The sequence below is a fragment of the Rhodamnia argentea genome, chromosome 1, assembly GCF_020921035.1.
Source record: "Rhodamnia argentea isolate NSW1041297 chromosome 1, ASM2092103v1, whole genome shotgun sequence".
Lineage (NCBI taxonomy): Eukaryota > Viridiplantae > Streptophyta > Magnoliopsida > Myrtales > Myrtaceae > Rhodamnia > Rhodamnia argentea.
Window position 1 is genome coordinate 5244768 of NC_063150.1, and position 16294 is coordinate 5261061.

At 40.0% G+C, this 16294-nt stretch overlaps 1 protein-coding gene across 1 annotated transcript; it reads left to right on the forward strand.

The window, feature by feature from the left end:
- The first annotated feature begins 11342 nt into the window (after positions 1-11342).
- Positions 11343-15141, forward strand: LOC115753355 (UV-B-induced protein At3g17800, chloroplastic). The gene is made up of 2 exons (XM_030691927.2): positions 11343-11886; positions 14082-15141. The coding sequence occupies exons 1-2, from the start codon at positions 11513-11515 to the stop codon at positions 14875-14877; spliced, it is 1170 nt and encodes a 389-aa protein (XP_030547787.1). The 5' UTR covers positions 11343-11512; the 3' UTR covers positions 14878-15141.
- Positions 15142-16294: the final 1153 nt, after the last annotated feature.

The following is a 16294-nucleotide window of genomic DNA, read 5'->3' on the forward strand; positions in this document are numbered from 1 at the left end:
TTTTTTTTTTTTTCTGGGGAAGATCGGCGAGAATCGTCATTAATGGTTGCTCGAATTTTCCGGAAGAAAGCGAAAGATTTTCCGGTTGAGCAATCCGCTCGTCCTCTCCGTTATCGGAAAGCTCCCCCCCGAAAATCATCCTTCACCTGTTGCCGAATTTCGGCAAAGATTGGAAAACTTGACTTGAGTCGTGGTTGCTCTATCTCCATCTGGTTAAAAAAAAAAAGAGTAAATACCATAAATAAAAAAATCTCAAATTGATATATTCGGGGCAAATTTATTAGATTCCAAATCGGCATACTTGTAAAAAATTCAACATCCGTTAGTTTCCGTTAAATTTTACCGTTAAATTCCTGGGTTGGTTGGCATGTGATGGTTCACGGGGTGTATCAATTTGGGATTTTTATCCTCCGTTTATAGCGTGTGTATTCCGTGCTATTAACCCAATTTAATGAAAATTAATGGAGAATAAATTTATCGCGGGTGTATCCGTTTAGGATTTTTAGTGGTTAAAAACTTAGTTTGGGATAAATTTATCGTAGGTGTACTAGTTTGGAGTTTTTGGTGGTAAAAAAATTAGTTTTAGGTTAAATTTGTCGCAAGTGTGTATTAATTTTGGATTTTTCATGGTATTAATCTAAAGAAAAAATTCTTACTTCTGACAGCTATCGGGGGTTATCTGTAATTCGTGTTTAAAGTTAGATTTGCAATCGAATTTCTAGACATGTCCATGGCCGGATGGCGGCGGGCACATGGATACTTTCGTTACAATAATAACGGACCAATGAGAAATCTCGTGAACTGATGATATGTCTTACTTATTGTTATCTGTGGATTCGAAATTTGTTTGTCTTCTCGATTTACGTAAGCTTTCATTTTCTTGAATTTTAGGTTCCTTCTAGTAATGCCTGTGAAGTTCCATATTGCCGTTCGTAGCCTTATAAGCTTTTGGCTTTTATAAGAATAGACGAAAGGAGGGTTTGTTTTTGTGATATTATAGAAAGAGTAGTTATAGCATGTAGTGACCGGTTCCCACCCTAAAACATGAAGGCAGGACAAACAGGGTCGGTTCTTGGTTCCATCGGCTGGGAACCGACCCTATCCACCCGCCCGATCTGATTTCCCACCCTAGAACATGATGGCCTCCTGCTTGCCCTAACCGAAAAAAAAAAAGAGAGAAGAAAAAAAAAAGACAAGGAAAAAGATATTATGAATTAAAAAAATGAATTCAAAAGTTAGCGACGATCTCGTTACATCAGCAATTTCTAGTCAAAATTGGTTTAGTGGACTGAATTGACATAAATATTAAATGTTTAGGACTCAACTGACCAAAAAAAAAAAAATTCCCATTTCTTCCCTCCCAACTCTTCATAGCAAACTGAGATTATGAACAATCTAACACACTCAATAAGATGAAAATTCAAAATCGTGTAAACAAAACTTTTCACGAATTCCTTGTTTCTGCAAAAAAAAAAAAAAAAAAAAAAAAAGAATGTTGGAAAGCCCATGTCTCCAAGTTAATGACCTTATTGCTCTTATGTCCACTCGAGATCCATCTTCTCAAAGGACATCCACTCTGGTTCCGCTCTCTTTTCCACCGTCCGATCCACCGGTAAACTGATCTAGCATCCCGATATTTATTGACAATTACCACCTATTACATTAAATGACATGGAAAAGTCACAAAAAAAGAAAAGAAAAAAAAACCTCAGACTATAGCAATTTCGAGATATTTACCCTAACCTTTCTTTTTGCGATATAAAAAATTCCAAACTTTTACTTGTGGTGCACAATCACCACAACGGAAGGCAAACGATGCTGCATGGCCCCCATATGGCTCAAGTGAAATAAGAACGACGGCGTTTTGATTGAGAAATCGAGACTATGACGGAATATAAATGTGTCATGTAGATACAAATTTAACATTTTTGAGATCACAAGAAAAGAGTTTGCGGTAAACGAGATCGGTGGATTTGAGCATTTTGGTGGATATTTCCCTCAAATTATTAATGCAACACTATAAAAAAATAAGGATTTAGCCACGGATTTTGCCACGAAAAATTGACCAAAATTCATCGTTAAACTGATTTGCGACGAAAATTAGTGACGAAAAAATATTCGTCGCCAATTCGGCGTCGCAAAATTTAGCGACGAATGTTGCGACGACTACTTATCCTTGGCTAATTAGCGACGAATAAGTTTCGTCGCAAATTAGCCACAAATTTTGCAACCAATTACTCTCCGTGGCAAATTAGCGACGAAAAGTTTGTCGCTAATTTCACGAAAATAAATATCGTCGCTAGCGACAAATTTAGTGACGAATTTTCTATTTGTCGCTAAATTTAGCTAAGAAAAAATAACATTTCGTTGCTAAATTTTGCGTGTTAGCTAATTTTTTGTGGCAAAATTTGTCTAAAACCCAATTAGCGACAATTTTGCGAATTTTTGTGGTAAAATTAGCGACAAAATGGTGATTTGTGCTAAATTTGATTTACTTTTGGACGAACATTCCGACAAATTTTTTCGGTTGCTAATTAGCACGAATCAAATTTAGCCACGAAAATATTATTCGTCGCTAATTTGCCACAAACATATTCGTGGCAATATTGTGCTAATTTGCGATTCGTGGCAAAGTCATCGCCGATTACAATTTGAAAGTTTAGCATCGTCATTTGCAACGATAATAGCCACGAAAAGTATTTAGTGATGGAATTTAAAATAATTTAGCGACAAAATTAGTGACGAATTTTTATTAATTCTTTAGCGGCAAACTCTCCGATGAATATTGTTTAGGGCAATTTGCGAAATTTTTTTTTTCATGATAAAATCATTTCTTTTACTTTTCAATCTTAAATTTAATTAAAAGCAAAATTAATTTCTACAATTTATATAACATTGATTGAGCAAGTTTCACCTCCTTATCGAATGCAAATGCGTGTACATCATTTCTAGTTCATAAACAATACCGACACGAGTAATTAAAAAAGTTTGCAATAGGCAGAAATTTAATTTCCGATCAAGGCTAGTCAACCCCTAGCAGCAAAAGGGACGCACCACCCGAAGCTTCAACAAATACTTTTAGTCAAATTTTCGTTGTTGTTACATCTTGGCTGTTTAATTACTGTCAAATACATGTAAAATCGCCCCCCCCCCCCCCGCCCCCAATCCCACTCCATTTCTTTTATTTTCCATTTTACCCCCAACAACGACGGCTTAGACATCGATGGCCTCTCGTCACGGCGGATCGCCACGGCACCGGTTGATTTTGGTACACGGACGGGTGTAATTATGCACTGGTAAACGAGGAGCCTTCGGGTCCTGGCAACCGGGCGGCGGGCGGGGTCTTTTGCACCGGTCAAGTACTCCTATCACGATCGACCGGACCGCCTTGACGCGGCGGAGTTCTACCCCATTACTGGGGCTCGCCGCTGGCCCGAGGTCGGGGCCCTCCGCCACAGCGCGGCAGACCGCTACTGTGCCGACAAGCGCCAAGAAGAGGAGCCACAGCTTCATGATCTCTGTATTGAATTACTAATTCGCGAAGTTTGGTGAATGATTTTTGGGGTGTTGTGATCGTTTTTATAGCAATGGTGGAACGTGCTTTTAACCGTAGTCCTGCAATAATGAGGCGATGCAAATTCAGTTACCTAAATTTACGAGCACTATAGTTTCAGATTATTAATTCAATAATTGATTCATTGCGCTCTTGCTGAATTAAATGTACATTTAATGTTGTTATCAATCTTTAATTACCGAAATTTCCTGTCGATGAACGCTAATTTTCCAGAGCGAAATCGGTAATTTGCTTCAGGATAGAAAAAAAAAATGTTTGTTTTCATTGGTACAAACACAATGTGATGTCCAGATAAATTGATGAAGTTCCAGGTTCGACTCCCAACAATCACGTCTTGGAGACTTATTCGATGGCATTGACATACCCCACCACTCCGAGCAATAGTTCATTGTATGTAGAAAACCTCGGTTATGGAAAAAAAAAACACAATGTGATGTCGCCGATTTTTCATATGACCGAGATATTACATCAAGTTGACCAGTAAAATTGCATGAAAAAAAAAGGTAAAAAATTGAAGGATTTTATCTCGATTATCACTGTCCTGTGTTTCGTGCATGTAGAAAATAATTTGCAACAAATCAACATGTACCCTTTTATTGACTTTAAAAAAAATGCTTGGAAGACTTTGATAAGAATAAAGCGAAAAATAAAGTTGTGGAATTTCTGTACGTTATTGATGAATTGTACAGGAGTTACAAGATCGCATTACAGTGGGAATTACAATCAACCAGGATAACAAAAACACAACCTGAGAGATATATGGAATCGTGCAATATATTTCTAAAATCCTCTCAAACTTAAGGTGACATGTAGCACATGAAGTGTACGAAATGACCATCTATTTCATTATGTTTGGTGCGCTTATGAAAAACATCATCATGTGCTATTTGGACTGCACTACTCTGATTGTCGCAATAAAGTACCGTTGCGCCATCATGACGGATGCCCATGTCCTTTAATAACTATTGCAATCAATTCTGCTTTAGTACTAGATCGACCGATAACAATCTATTTCTTGCTACGCCAGGAGATAAGCGAATTACCTAGAATGAAACAGTAGTTGGTAGTGGAGCGACGACCAAGAGGGTCTCCAGCCTAGTCAACACTAGAGTAAGCCTTTAACTCTAAGGTAGATTTAGCAGAAAAGTGAAGACCCTAAAATAAAGTGCCCTTGACATAGTGAATAATTCGAAGAACAATAACAAAATGTATGGTTCATGGTGCGGTCATAAATTAATTGGCCATGTGAGCAGCGTAGGTTATGTCAGGACAAGTCACAATGAGACATACAAGACTCCCAACCAGCTGCCGATGATGAGTCCCATCTTGGTTCATTAAATGTTGCATTGGTCTCGGTGGGAGTTGTAGCAAACTTGTTACGGTGGACCTGCTCGAGAAAGAATATCAGTGGCATCTTTAGCTTAAGAAAGATAACAACCCGAGGAATCTCAAGTAACCTCCAAGCCTAGAAAATAACCGAGTTGCTCGAGATCTTTCATTTTGAACTGTTGAACGAGATTATGCTGGAGTTTTGTAATGCCTTGTATCGTCATTGCTGGTGATAACCATAAGTAGCAGAATATACCCACATGATGTTCTTTGAACAAAGAGAGCACTGTCATAACGGCTTAATTTAAGTCCAAGCCATTCCATGGTGGAGCTGAATTTAGAATACCATACACGAGGAGCCTGCTTTAGCCATATAATGCTCGGACGTAATCGACACATTTTAAGAGAAGTAGTGTATCCAGGAGGAGGTTCCATATATACTTCCTTAGATCGCCATTGAGAAATGCATTTTTAATCTCCATCTAGAATAGAGGCCATTGCTTGATAGAGGCAACACCAGAAGACTGCGAACAGACGTAAGACTTGTAAGCGGAACAAACATCTCGTTATAATCAATCCTATTCTCCTTAGTAAAACCTTTTTTACTACCGGTCCAAATCGTTCCATGGTGGAGTGTCTCACTCCACCATCTGCCTTCGTTTTGTTCTTAAACGACATTCACTCTGGTTCCCCTTTCTTTTCCACTGTCCGATCCACCGGCAAACTGATCAAGTATCCCAATATCCATTGAAGATTACCACCTATTATACTAAATTATGGGAAAGAGCCACACCCAAAAAAAAAAAAAAACCCCTCAAATGATACCCATTTCGAGACATTTGCCCTAAAATTTCTACCAATAATTTCAAAATTCTACTCGTGTCACACATTTACCTTTGAGTTCCCTCAATTAACAACATTAAAAATCTTTCTACATGGACGACGAAAAGAAAATGCCGTTGACATAGCCCATGTGACATAAGTGAGACAAGACAAATATGTCACATAAATACAAATTTAGAAATTTTGAGGTTACAAGAAAAAGTTTATGGTAAACATGTCCAGTGGATTTGAACATTTTGGTGGCTATTTCCCCTAAATTATTAATGCAAGTTTCACCTCCTTATTGAATGTAATGCGTGTACATCATTTATTGTTCATAAATAATATTTTTTGACACGAGTAATTAAAAAAGTTTGTAAAAGACATAAATTAATTTTCCGATCAACGCTGGTCAACCCCTAGCAGGCTAGCAGCAAAAGGAACGCACCATCCGAAGCGTCGACAAATACTTCTAGTGAAATTTCCATTATCCTGCATCGTGGCCGTTTAATTACTGTCAAATACATGTTAATCCCCCAAATTGTTTCTAACAACGACGTCTTAGACATCGATGGCCTCTCCTCGCGGCGGACTGCCACGGCACCGGTTGAATTTGGCACACGGACGGGTGTAATTATGCACCGGTTTCGGGTTCTGGCAATCGGGCGGAGGACGGGGTCTTTGGAACGGGTCAAGTACTCCTATCGCGATCGAACTGGGCCGGCCCGACGTGGCGGAGTTCTTCCCCGACACCTGGGCTCGCCGCTGGCCTGAGGCTAGGGCCCTCCACTGCTGCGCGGCAGACAGCTGCCAAGCGCCAAGAAGAGGAGGCACAGCTTCATGATCTCTCTTTTAGTATTCCTCCGTCTTATGTTTTCAGGAGAGACCGTGGAGAAGTTTGGTGAACGATTTTGAGGGTTCTTCTTGTGATCGTTTTTATGGCAATGGTGAAACGTAATTTAACCTTAGTCCAGCAATTATGTGGCGATGCAAAATTCAGTTACCTAAATTTACGAGCGCACTATAGTTTCAGATAATTAAATCAATAAATGATTCATTGAGCTCTTGCTGAATTAAGTGTACAATTGATGTTGCTATTGGTCTTTTTCCTGATTTAATCGTTTTCTGCTTCATAATTAAAAGTTGCTGCAGAATGTTTGGGGAAATGTTCACATAAATTATACAAGTGAGATGTTACATCATTGGCAGTCCCTGAATTAGATGAAAATAATAAATGCAATCCTTCAATTAATTTAAGATCGGGGACAAGTAGGACAGTCGGTGTTCACATCAGCGATTTTCGATCAAAATTGGCCTGATAAAATTAATTGGCAAAACGTGAACAGCTTTAGGACTCAATTGATAATATTAAAATATTTATAATTGAATTGACAAATTTATTAGGGTTTTTTTTTTTGATAATTTTCTCCAGGCGGAGTCTCTGCTTCCGAACGACAGAGTCCTATCATGGGGGAAATCCAATAGGCCCAAGAGACAATGAATGGGCGCGACTATTACCAATCTTGAACCTCTCGTGCACCCCTGCCACGTTGGACATGTTGGACCAAGTTCTGGGATGATTGCTCTATTTCATTTATTGGAAAAACAATATAAATGATCCATAACTTAGGTTCAATATATCATGTGATCATTAAATTTTTGGTACGTGCGCAATTTAGTCTCTGGACCGCGTGATTGGTTTGTTAAGATACAAACGAATTCGTTTAGGAAAAATGGGCACATCGAACATATTCCAAAAAAGGGTTCCTACCCAAACAACTACTAGGGAATTAATAAGTATCTAGCAGCCAGCAAGGTCTTGATGACTTTCCTGTCTTATTAATGGAACTAGTTTTTGCAGATTTTAATGTTGTTGTAGGTAGGGGTATCAATGGTTCGGTTTAGTTTGATTTTTCAAGAAAATCGAAGCAAACTAAATTGTCATGGTGTAAACTTGAATTGAACCGAATATCGCCCGAACTGTAAATGAATTGAACCAAAAATCCAGTTCGGTTCGGTTCGATTTTCGATTTTTCTTGTCCTCTTGTTTTTTCCCCCTTTTTGGGTTCAAGTCAAGCTAAGCCACCAGCCATCAGCTGAGGGTCGGTGACCCTTAGGTGAGGGCCAAAGAGGGCTGGCAACCCCCACCGACCCTTGGGCGAGGGGTCGTGGCCCCTTGATCGCCCTAAAAGAGAAAACAAAAGCAAAGAAAGAAAACAAAAAAAAAAAATGAAAAAGAGTGATTATTTGAAGATTTTTAGTGCGCTTTGAATAACCGAACCGAACTAACCGATCTAAAAAAAAAGCATGGTTACTTTTCAACCAAAAAATGAATCGGATTGAAATGCACGAAATTTTCTATTCGGTTTGATTCGCGGTTCGATTCGATTTTTCAATTCGATTTTGACACTTCCGGCCCTAAGGAATACAAGACATTTTATCAGTCATCAAATCGGTGGATATTCTGACCCAAAAAAAATCGGTGTATATTATGATTTTTAATTGATTTAACTTTTTCCGTTGGAAAATTAGCCGCTTCTTGATAAGTTTTAACAAGTGCCGACTGCCGAGTTTGCCGACAAGCGTGGGCGATGAGCATGGAGGCCAAGTGAATATAAAGTAACCATTCTAATCTTCGTTGGCTTTGTCTTCCTTTTCTTTCTTTCTTTTTGGGTCAGACGTTGGCTTTGTCTTGATTGGTTGGTCAAGGGGCGGGGCGGGGCGGGGCGGGGCGGGGCAACGCGATGCGATGAGCCCTAACGGCCTCCTCTAGTCATTCACTCGCGCTCGCCATACCCCGTTGTAATCACTCCGCACCACCCACGACTCGAATCCATGACACTGGCGAGCCTATCACCGTAATCCCATCAAGATACTCTAAAACGAGAAGTTCTCTCTATACGAGACACGCAATAATTAGGCACCACAGCACGAGTCATTCACATGCCTGCTCAGTAGTAGATCAATCAAAATGGGTCGTAAACCCATTTCTTAATCCGCATATGATAGAGTGAGTTGTTATATGCTTAGTTATATTCAATAAAGCAGTCATAAAAGGGTTTAAACATGATATTAATGTTCAATGAGTCATAAATGGATCATAAACGGGTCGAAAATGAGTTTAATATTTACTTAGATTCAACCCGTCTCGCTTACTCACTACGCAGTCTCGTTTTAATTTGGGTACGAATTTTCCTAAATCAAGTTAAATATAAAAGTGTATTAAGAATATAAACCATGTCGAAGATGTGTTGAGTATGAGTAGGATCGGATATGGGTAACTTAATTTGTATTATATGAAAATGGATCAAAATTGAATTGTATCATCGTCAACTAAATTCACCCGTTTAAAAAGTCTACTTACTAGAGAGATTGGATTCGCGGCCAAGTACCAGGCGACTTGTCCTTTTCATCCCTCGGTCAAAGAGTGGTGGGGGGCAGCGGTCAAGAAAGAAACCTCCGAATCCCTCGGCCGGCCTCGAACGTTAGTTGCAGACTTGCGGTTCACGGTCCGAATGATGTCCCCGCTCCGCAAACGTCGGGGAAAAGCAGTCAAACGACTCGTGGGCCACAGTCGTTTTGATGGTTTTGAACTTTGGACCACGGTATCGCCACACCGGTTCATTTAATTTCCTATTAAATAAATTGTTTTATGTACATGTTTTCATTATTACAAGTAGTCACCGTACGATCCAAGACTGGCTGCGCATGCAAAGGGCCGACCTAGAACGCCAAAAAAAAACAAGGCGTGACACCGAACTGAACCATCAAGTGCAAATCTGAATTGAATTGAATTTCGTCCTGAATCGAATATGAACTGAACCAAAAATTCAGTTTGATTTGATTCGGTTCAATTTATTTTTTGATTTTTCTTTTTGATTTTGATTTTGATTTTTTTTTTGTTTTTTTAGGCTAGGGGCCGGCAAAGGGCCGACCTAGAACGCAAAAAAAAGCAAGAACTAAACCATCAAGTGCAAATGAATTGATATTGAACTGAATTTGAACTAAAATTGTTTGATTTATTGTTCATTTATTTTTTGATTTTTCCTTTTGATTTTGATTTTGATTTTTTTTTTTTTAGGCTAGGGGCCGGCAGCCTCCAAAAAGACGAAAGAAAAAAGAAGATTATATTGGAGATTTTCGAATGCGACTTAATTATCCGAACCGAACTAAAATAATAAAAGTGGAAAAAAGAATGTCTATTTTTTCAATCAAAAATTGAACATAATTAAAATGCGTGAAATCTTCTATTGGCTCGCGATTCGGTTTTGATACCATAATTCTCGGGTCATCCAAAACTGTGTTCTAGATTTTGACCAAAAAAACAAAAACGATGTTCTAGATGGGTTTCTGACGTCATCATGAGAGCTCTAATCCAGATTTGGTGTCAATTAAGATAAGAAGAAAAAAAAAAAACCATTTGGGTTTTGGGGTTCGCGCATGCCGTTGGGAATCGCGAGCCAACGACTTTCTGTCATCATATTTTTTTTTTAAGGTTTATTGAATAATAAGATAATTTCCTTTTTTTTTTTTGTCGAAAGATAATTTTCTTTGATTATGTCGTTTTCAATTTACGTCCTAGACGCACCGCAATTATCTTTTATTTTTATCTTTTAATTTTGATGAATCCTAACTTATCGCCTCTAGCATGATCGCCGATCGAATCGTGCGTCTGACTTTTTCGATAGATCTGTCAAACGTCCAACAGATGCAAAAGAGCCACCTCTACATAGATCATAGACATGTGACTTGGTCTTCCGGAGAGATACTAAAAATAGCTCGAGAATCCGCGAGTCGATATAAGATTTGGTAATAAAAATTGTACAGCTAAGCGATCCAAAATGCAAATTAAGTATTTGAATATGAAACGTCTCGGTTGGATGTAGTCTGCGATTTGTTCTCGTTGCTCGGTCGTTTTCATTTAGATTGATTCATGTAGGTAGTATTACTCGCGCGTATCGATCCACACACTCAGACCAATGGCTCGGCGACGAGCGCCACTAGTGTCGGAAGTCGTAGGTAGAAAGGCACGCACTCGCGAAACGAAAGGGATTATACAACCATTCCATGCTGAGGTTTGGAAAATGCCTAGTCTTTTTCCCGTACATTAGAATTATTCATTTTCACGCTATATCAATTTAAAAGCACCATATTGTCTTATTTACATATTTCATCCTCAATAAGTAACATTAAATTTTATTCTTTCTTAAAATTTTTAAAAAAAAATTCATAATACCCATAAGATCAACTATTTTGTTTGAACGTTTAAGATATAAAATTTTGAAGTATTTTTCGAGATGGAGGGAGAAAAAGATATTCTCTCAATTTGAGGGTGGAGATAGAGAACGTAGACTCCATATCGTGTAGTAGCGATCTGTGTCTTGGACAAGTTATTGGAATTTCGACTCTTGCATTATTAGCATATGCTTCGCGCAGTTCCTGTTGACCGATTTGCTGGCAACGTATCCCGATTAACAAATGCTGTGCGAATAGACGGGCATGATGTTGACAATGACATAATCACTTCTCCGAAATTTCTCCTTCTTTATTTAATTTAGGAAAATATATTGCGAAATTATTCTTAGGATATTTATCTATCTCCCCCTCCCAATCCAATCCTGCCAAAATGTTCAGACACTGGCAGGACCAGTCCATTATCTTTTCCCTCTGCAAACCCTATCCACTCCACTCCATAACTCCTCTCTCTCTCTGTCCTCTGCGACGAACTAACCGCATCGAACGAAATTCCTCGAAATCCTCTCAGCCTGGAGCTTCCCCCTACGGTTGATGGACAGTAGTCTCCTCCCTCACTCCACTAGGACGCCGCCGCCGCCGTTTCTGCCTCCCGCGGCGAGACGCCCCGCCTCCCGCAAGTTCCTGCCCCAGAAGCCGGGCGCGAGCGCGAGGATCGCCGGGCGCCGCCCGCCGCGGCGATCGCTGACCGTCGTCGCCGGCGCGAGCCACTGCGAGTCGAGCAGCCTGAACACGCCCCTGGTGCCGGAGTCCGCGCCGGGGAAGTACCTGACCGGGGTCCTGCAGAATCAGCGGCAGCTGTTCCACGTCGCCGTGGCGGAGGAGCTGAAGCAGCTGGCCGAAGACCGCGACGCGGCGGTCTCGCGTGTGCTGCTCAGCGCCGGCTCCGATGAAGTTTGCCTCCACAGGTACTCGGGTGCTTTGTTGATCGATTGTTTGGGTTTGTCCGTATCTCGATGGGCATAGTTTGAACCTTGAAGTTTGCTGGATCATAGTCGGCGAGTGAATTCATTTAGATTACGTAATATAATATGCTTTGTTTGGCATTCAGCTATTAGGAGGGTTGTTTCGTTTACTTACTTGCTTCTAGATAGGGAAATAGTTCTCGAGCGAGCATTCTGTCGTGACATTGAGATACAAATTACCAAAGCATTTTTAGCAAACAGAAACTGCCAGACTGGTATGCCGGATGGAATCAGTCTTCTGTGTTGAGAGAATTTAAGGAATATAGTGCATGGAGCTGGTTTAAAATTTATTAATGGCAACGAGCAACAAAAATGGATTCTTTTGTACGTTTTGGCAATATGAAAAATATGACTTCTGGAGTTGAATTGGACTTATTCCAATAGGAGTCATACTTCAACATGCTTATCCCACAGATATAGTCTCCATACCAACTCTTTGATTCTGTATATGGAAATCCAAGATGGATTAGTTTCTGCTCGTATTGTCTAAATTGTTTGAGAGATCGGTCAGCTTTTTGCGTAAAAAGAAAATCTAGGTCGATAAAATCATTATTTAGCATATTGTTTGCAAGAAAAATCAAGAAAGAGCTGTTTGGTTAATAGGTAACGGCAGCTTATGAGATGAGTCACCGAATTGAGGTCCAACATGCCACTGATGGTTTGCTTATGCTTTGTATAAGTTCTGGCGGTTTCAAAACCGTTGAGCCCCAGAATGTGAACTCACAAGCAAGCGAAAAGATGGAGGCAAGCGTGAGAATATGAGTTCATTTATTTGATGTTTTCACATAGAAAAAGCTGAAGGACAAATCCAGCCTCTGAAGAGTCTGAAGATGACCTCATTTACTTCTCTAGCAGCCCTATTGGTATTTTTGTGTATATAGATGGTCATGCATGAAAGGTGTATATCAATGATGATAGGCTTAACCATCTACGAGAATTTGAGCATAGTCGTGGAGTCTTGGCTGCACTCAACCAAAGGATTCTTCAAAGTCTTTCGTATCTGCACGATAACCTTGAGTTGCTAGCTCCGCATTTGCTTTATACGTTGCATTTTGTCCATCTCCTTGCTGCTGTGCTGTCAAACAGTTAAGTATTCTGCTTGGATATGGTGCCATCTTGTGGGATAGATTAATGGCTTTCTAAAAGGGCATGGCAGAATACAGTGTGTTTTGGGTATTTAAGTACATCTGATAGAGCAAGATGAAAGCTTGAAGCTTGATAGCGAAGAATGGTAAAAAGCGAGCGTGGATCTGCAAGGGATTGCCCCGCTTTACCACTCTGCCCCCTTACCCAACAATGCTTGGACTCATTTTTCCCTATTATAAGAATGTACTGTCTAAGTTCTTCTCTGACCCGCTACAATTTTACTTGGCTGTGTTTCTTTCTCAGTGTGATATATGTTACTAATTGTTTGTCCTGGATCTGACGATGAGTTTGTTCAGAACTACATTATCTCTCTGCTATTTATACAGTTTGGATGAGTTTTAGTCTAAGCAGTTTCAACTAGGATACCTTTTATAAATAAAGCGCCTGCTGTGTTTCTTAAGAGAGATATGCATGACTAGTGGGTGTTTCAATATCACTCATTGTCATAGCGTACATTATAGAGTTATATCTACTGTCATGCATGTACAGATATTTTGCTTATTTTGATATTAACAGTTTTAACTCGCTGACCCATCGATAGATATCATGCCAGCACTACAAATCTTCACACTTTCACAACATAAGCAGTTGTCAACAATTTTGGGTTTTCAATGTCTTCCCAAGATTGAACAATGCGTTTGAAACAGTTCAAGGCAGGAGGACACTTGGAAATGGGGATGATGCTAGAAGGGGCTTTCTTAAACATCTGAAACATCAGACTATGGCAGGAGCATCGTGCCAATTTCGACTTGACTGTCTGGCCTGCTTAGTGAGCAGTGAGGAAAACATTGGGTGTTAGAAGTAGTAGCCATGGTTTCTGGGATTTGTTGTGAATTGAAGACATGATGATGATCAATCAGAAACAAGAAAAATGCCAGATTGCCTGCATATCTATTAACTGAAGCATGTATTTTCTGAAATTTCTCGTTTCAATTCCAGCTGAAACTTTAGACCTTTCCTTTGATCTGATCAAATTGTGCATGTAAACCCAGGAGGATTGCAGAAATCAAAGAGCGTGATCGTCAAGTTGCAATCAAAGATGTTATGTACATGTTTATACTTTACAAGTTCTCGGAGATCAGGGTTCATTTGGTCCCCAAGCTTTCCAGATGCATTTACAATGGAAGATTAGAGATATGGCCTGCAAAAGACTGGGAATTAGAATCCATTCACGGCATCGATGTTTTGGAGATGATAAAAGAGCATGTTGCTGCTGTCATTGGCCTGAGAGCAGATTCTAGTGTTACAGACAACTGGGCGACTACTCACATTCAACGACTCCAACTTGGCCGACTTTATGCAGCCTCTGTTTTATATGGTTACTTCTTGAAATCTGCTTCTTTGAGGCACCACCTCGAGTGTAGTCTAGCTTTATCTCACCAGGGACACCAGGTCTTCCACAAAAACTCCCTTGAGTCTCCGAAACTTTGGCCATACGGGTGGAACAATCTTGTTTGTGGTTGTTTTAGGAACGATAAATTGTCTTTAGGCCAAGCAGCAATCCAGGATAGAAACCATGAAAAGTTGAGATGTTATGTGATGGGGTTTGACCCCGAGACCTTGCAGAGATGTGCAAAAGTCAGATCCAGGGAAGCCATCGATCTAATTGAGAAGCATAGCTGTGCTCTCTTTGGGGACGGAAAGATGGGTTTGATCAGTAGCGATGACATCATACTTACCTCATTTTCAAGCCTAAAGAGATTGGTTTTAGAGGCTGTTGCTTTTGGTGCCTTTCTTTGGGATGTGGAAGAGCATGTTGATGCTGTTTATAAGCTCAATGATAACTGATAGAAAGGGGCTGGGGGTGCTGAACTAAGCGGGATTTATCTCTCTCAGTTGCCGATGTATATAAGAGCTCGACTAGAAGTGCGGATTGTCCAGTTCACTCTTGTAAATAGGAGTTTCAGGTATGCAATCAAAGTTCTCCTGTTTTACATTACAGCTTTAAGAGTAGTGTACAGCTTTTAGATGGTGCAAACTTTTGTTACAGAGTGTATAAACCGATGAGTAAACTGCTAGTAGAAATTTCACAGCAAACCTGTTTCCTTTTTATTTCGTGTGGACAGAGATTTCCTTAGAATCTCTCCGCTTAAATTATTTGAAGAAAGGTCCAATATTTTTGTAACTGGACCATCCTTCCAAATGTTGCGGGTATCTCACTAGAGAGGTGGTTGTTTGATATCCTTAGCCTCATCAAGTTACAACGATGCTCCCATTTTCACGAAAGTTCGCCTCTCAAACGATTGTGGCTCAAATCCATGAAATTTAGATGGGGATATATTCCGAAAGCATATGCTATGTTTCCAGTAAGTCGGTTTCTGTCAAGCCTCAATCTGATCAATGTGCTACAATTATCTAAGTTCGTGAGGATGAGACCCGTGAAATGATTATTGAAGACGGATAAATTTTGCAATGTTTTCCCAAGCACACATCTTCTGGCCGTTTCCCCTCTACTTCATTATTAGCTAGGTCCAAAAGTCTCAAACGTGTTAAAATTATTGTTTTTCAGAAGGCAAGGAACCAAAGAATTTATTGTTGGCAACGTTCAGTCGAGTTACATTGGCCAGGCTTCCAATTTCTAGAGCATTCAGTCTTGAAAGTCCATTTTGAAAGAGGTGAAGAAAAGATAAGCTTGTCAAGTATCCGATGGAACGAGGAACTGAGCCGGTGATATGGTTGGATGATAGGTCAAGCACATTAAGAGAAGCGAGCCTCTCGATTTCTGAAGGTATGGGTCCCAAGAGTCCATTTTTTCATTAAAAAAAAAAAAGAGATGTCAAAGTCCGCAAGTCACGTGTCTCTCTAGGAATGAGACCAGGAAGGTTATTGCATGAAATGCCTAATACAGTTAAATTGCCTAATTTTTCAAGAGGAGGAGGAATGGGCCTAGAAAGCTGATTTGCACATAGGTACAAAGAATGAAGACTCTCACACATACATATACTTGGAGGAATGTCCTCGGACAGGTCATTGGCGTAAAGATTATAGAGAGTTGGGTTTGGAAAGGTTACTGATACTCAAGGGGATGGAGCTATAGATCGAGTTATTGCCAATTACAAAGCTAACCAAACTGGTTATGCACGAGAAGTCAATCCCATCTAGAGTTTCACTCAAACCGAGAGAGGAAAGATTTAGATGAGTGATGGCTCCGGAGTCGTCGCAAGCCACACCAGTAAAGCGGCAAGGATTGTTACTGTGCCATGAA

Excerpts from the sequence above, each read along its gene's own strand:
- LOC115753355 (XM_030691927.2), top strand. The coding sequence starts at position 11,513 with ATGGACAGTAGTCTCCTCCCTCACTCCACTAGGACGCCGCCGCCGCCG. Across the intron at positions 11,887-14,081 it reads GATGAAGTTTGCCTCCACAG|GAGGATTGCAGAAATCAAAG; the intron begins GTACTCGGGTGC and ends ATGTAAACCCAG.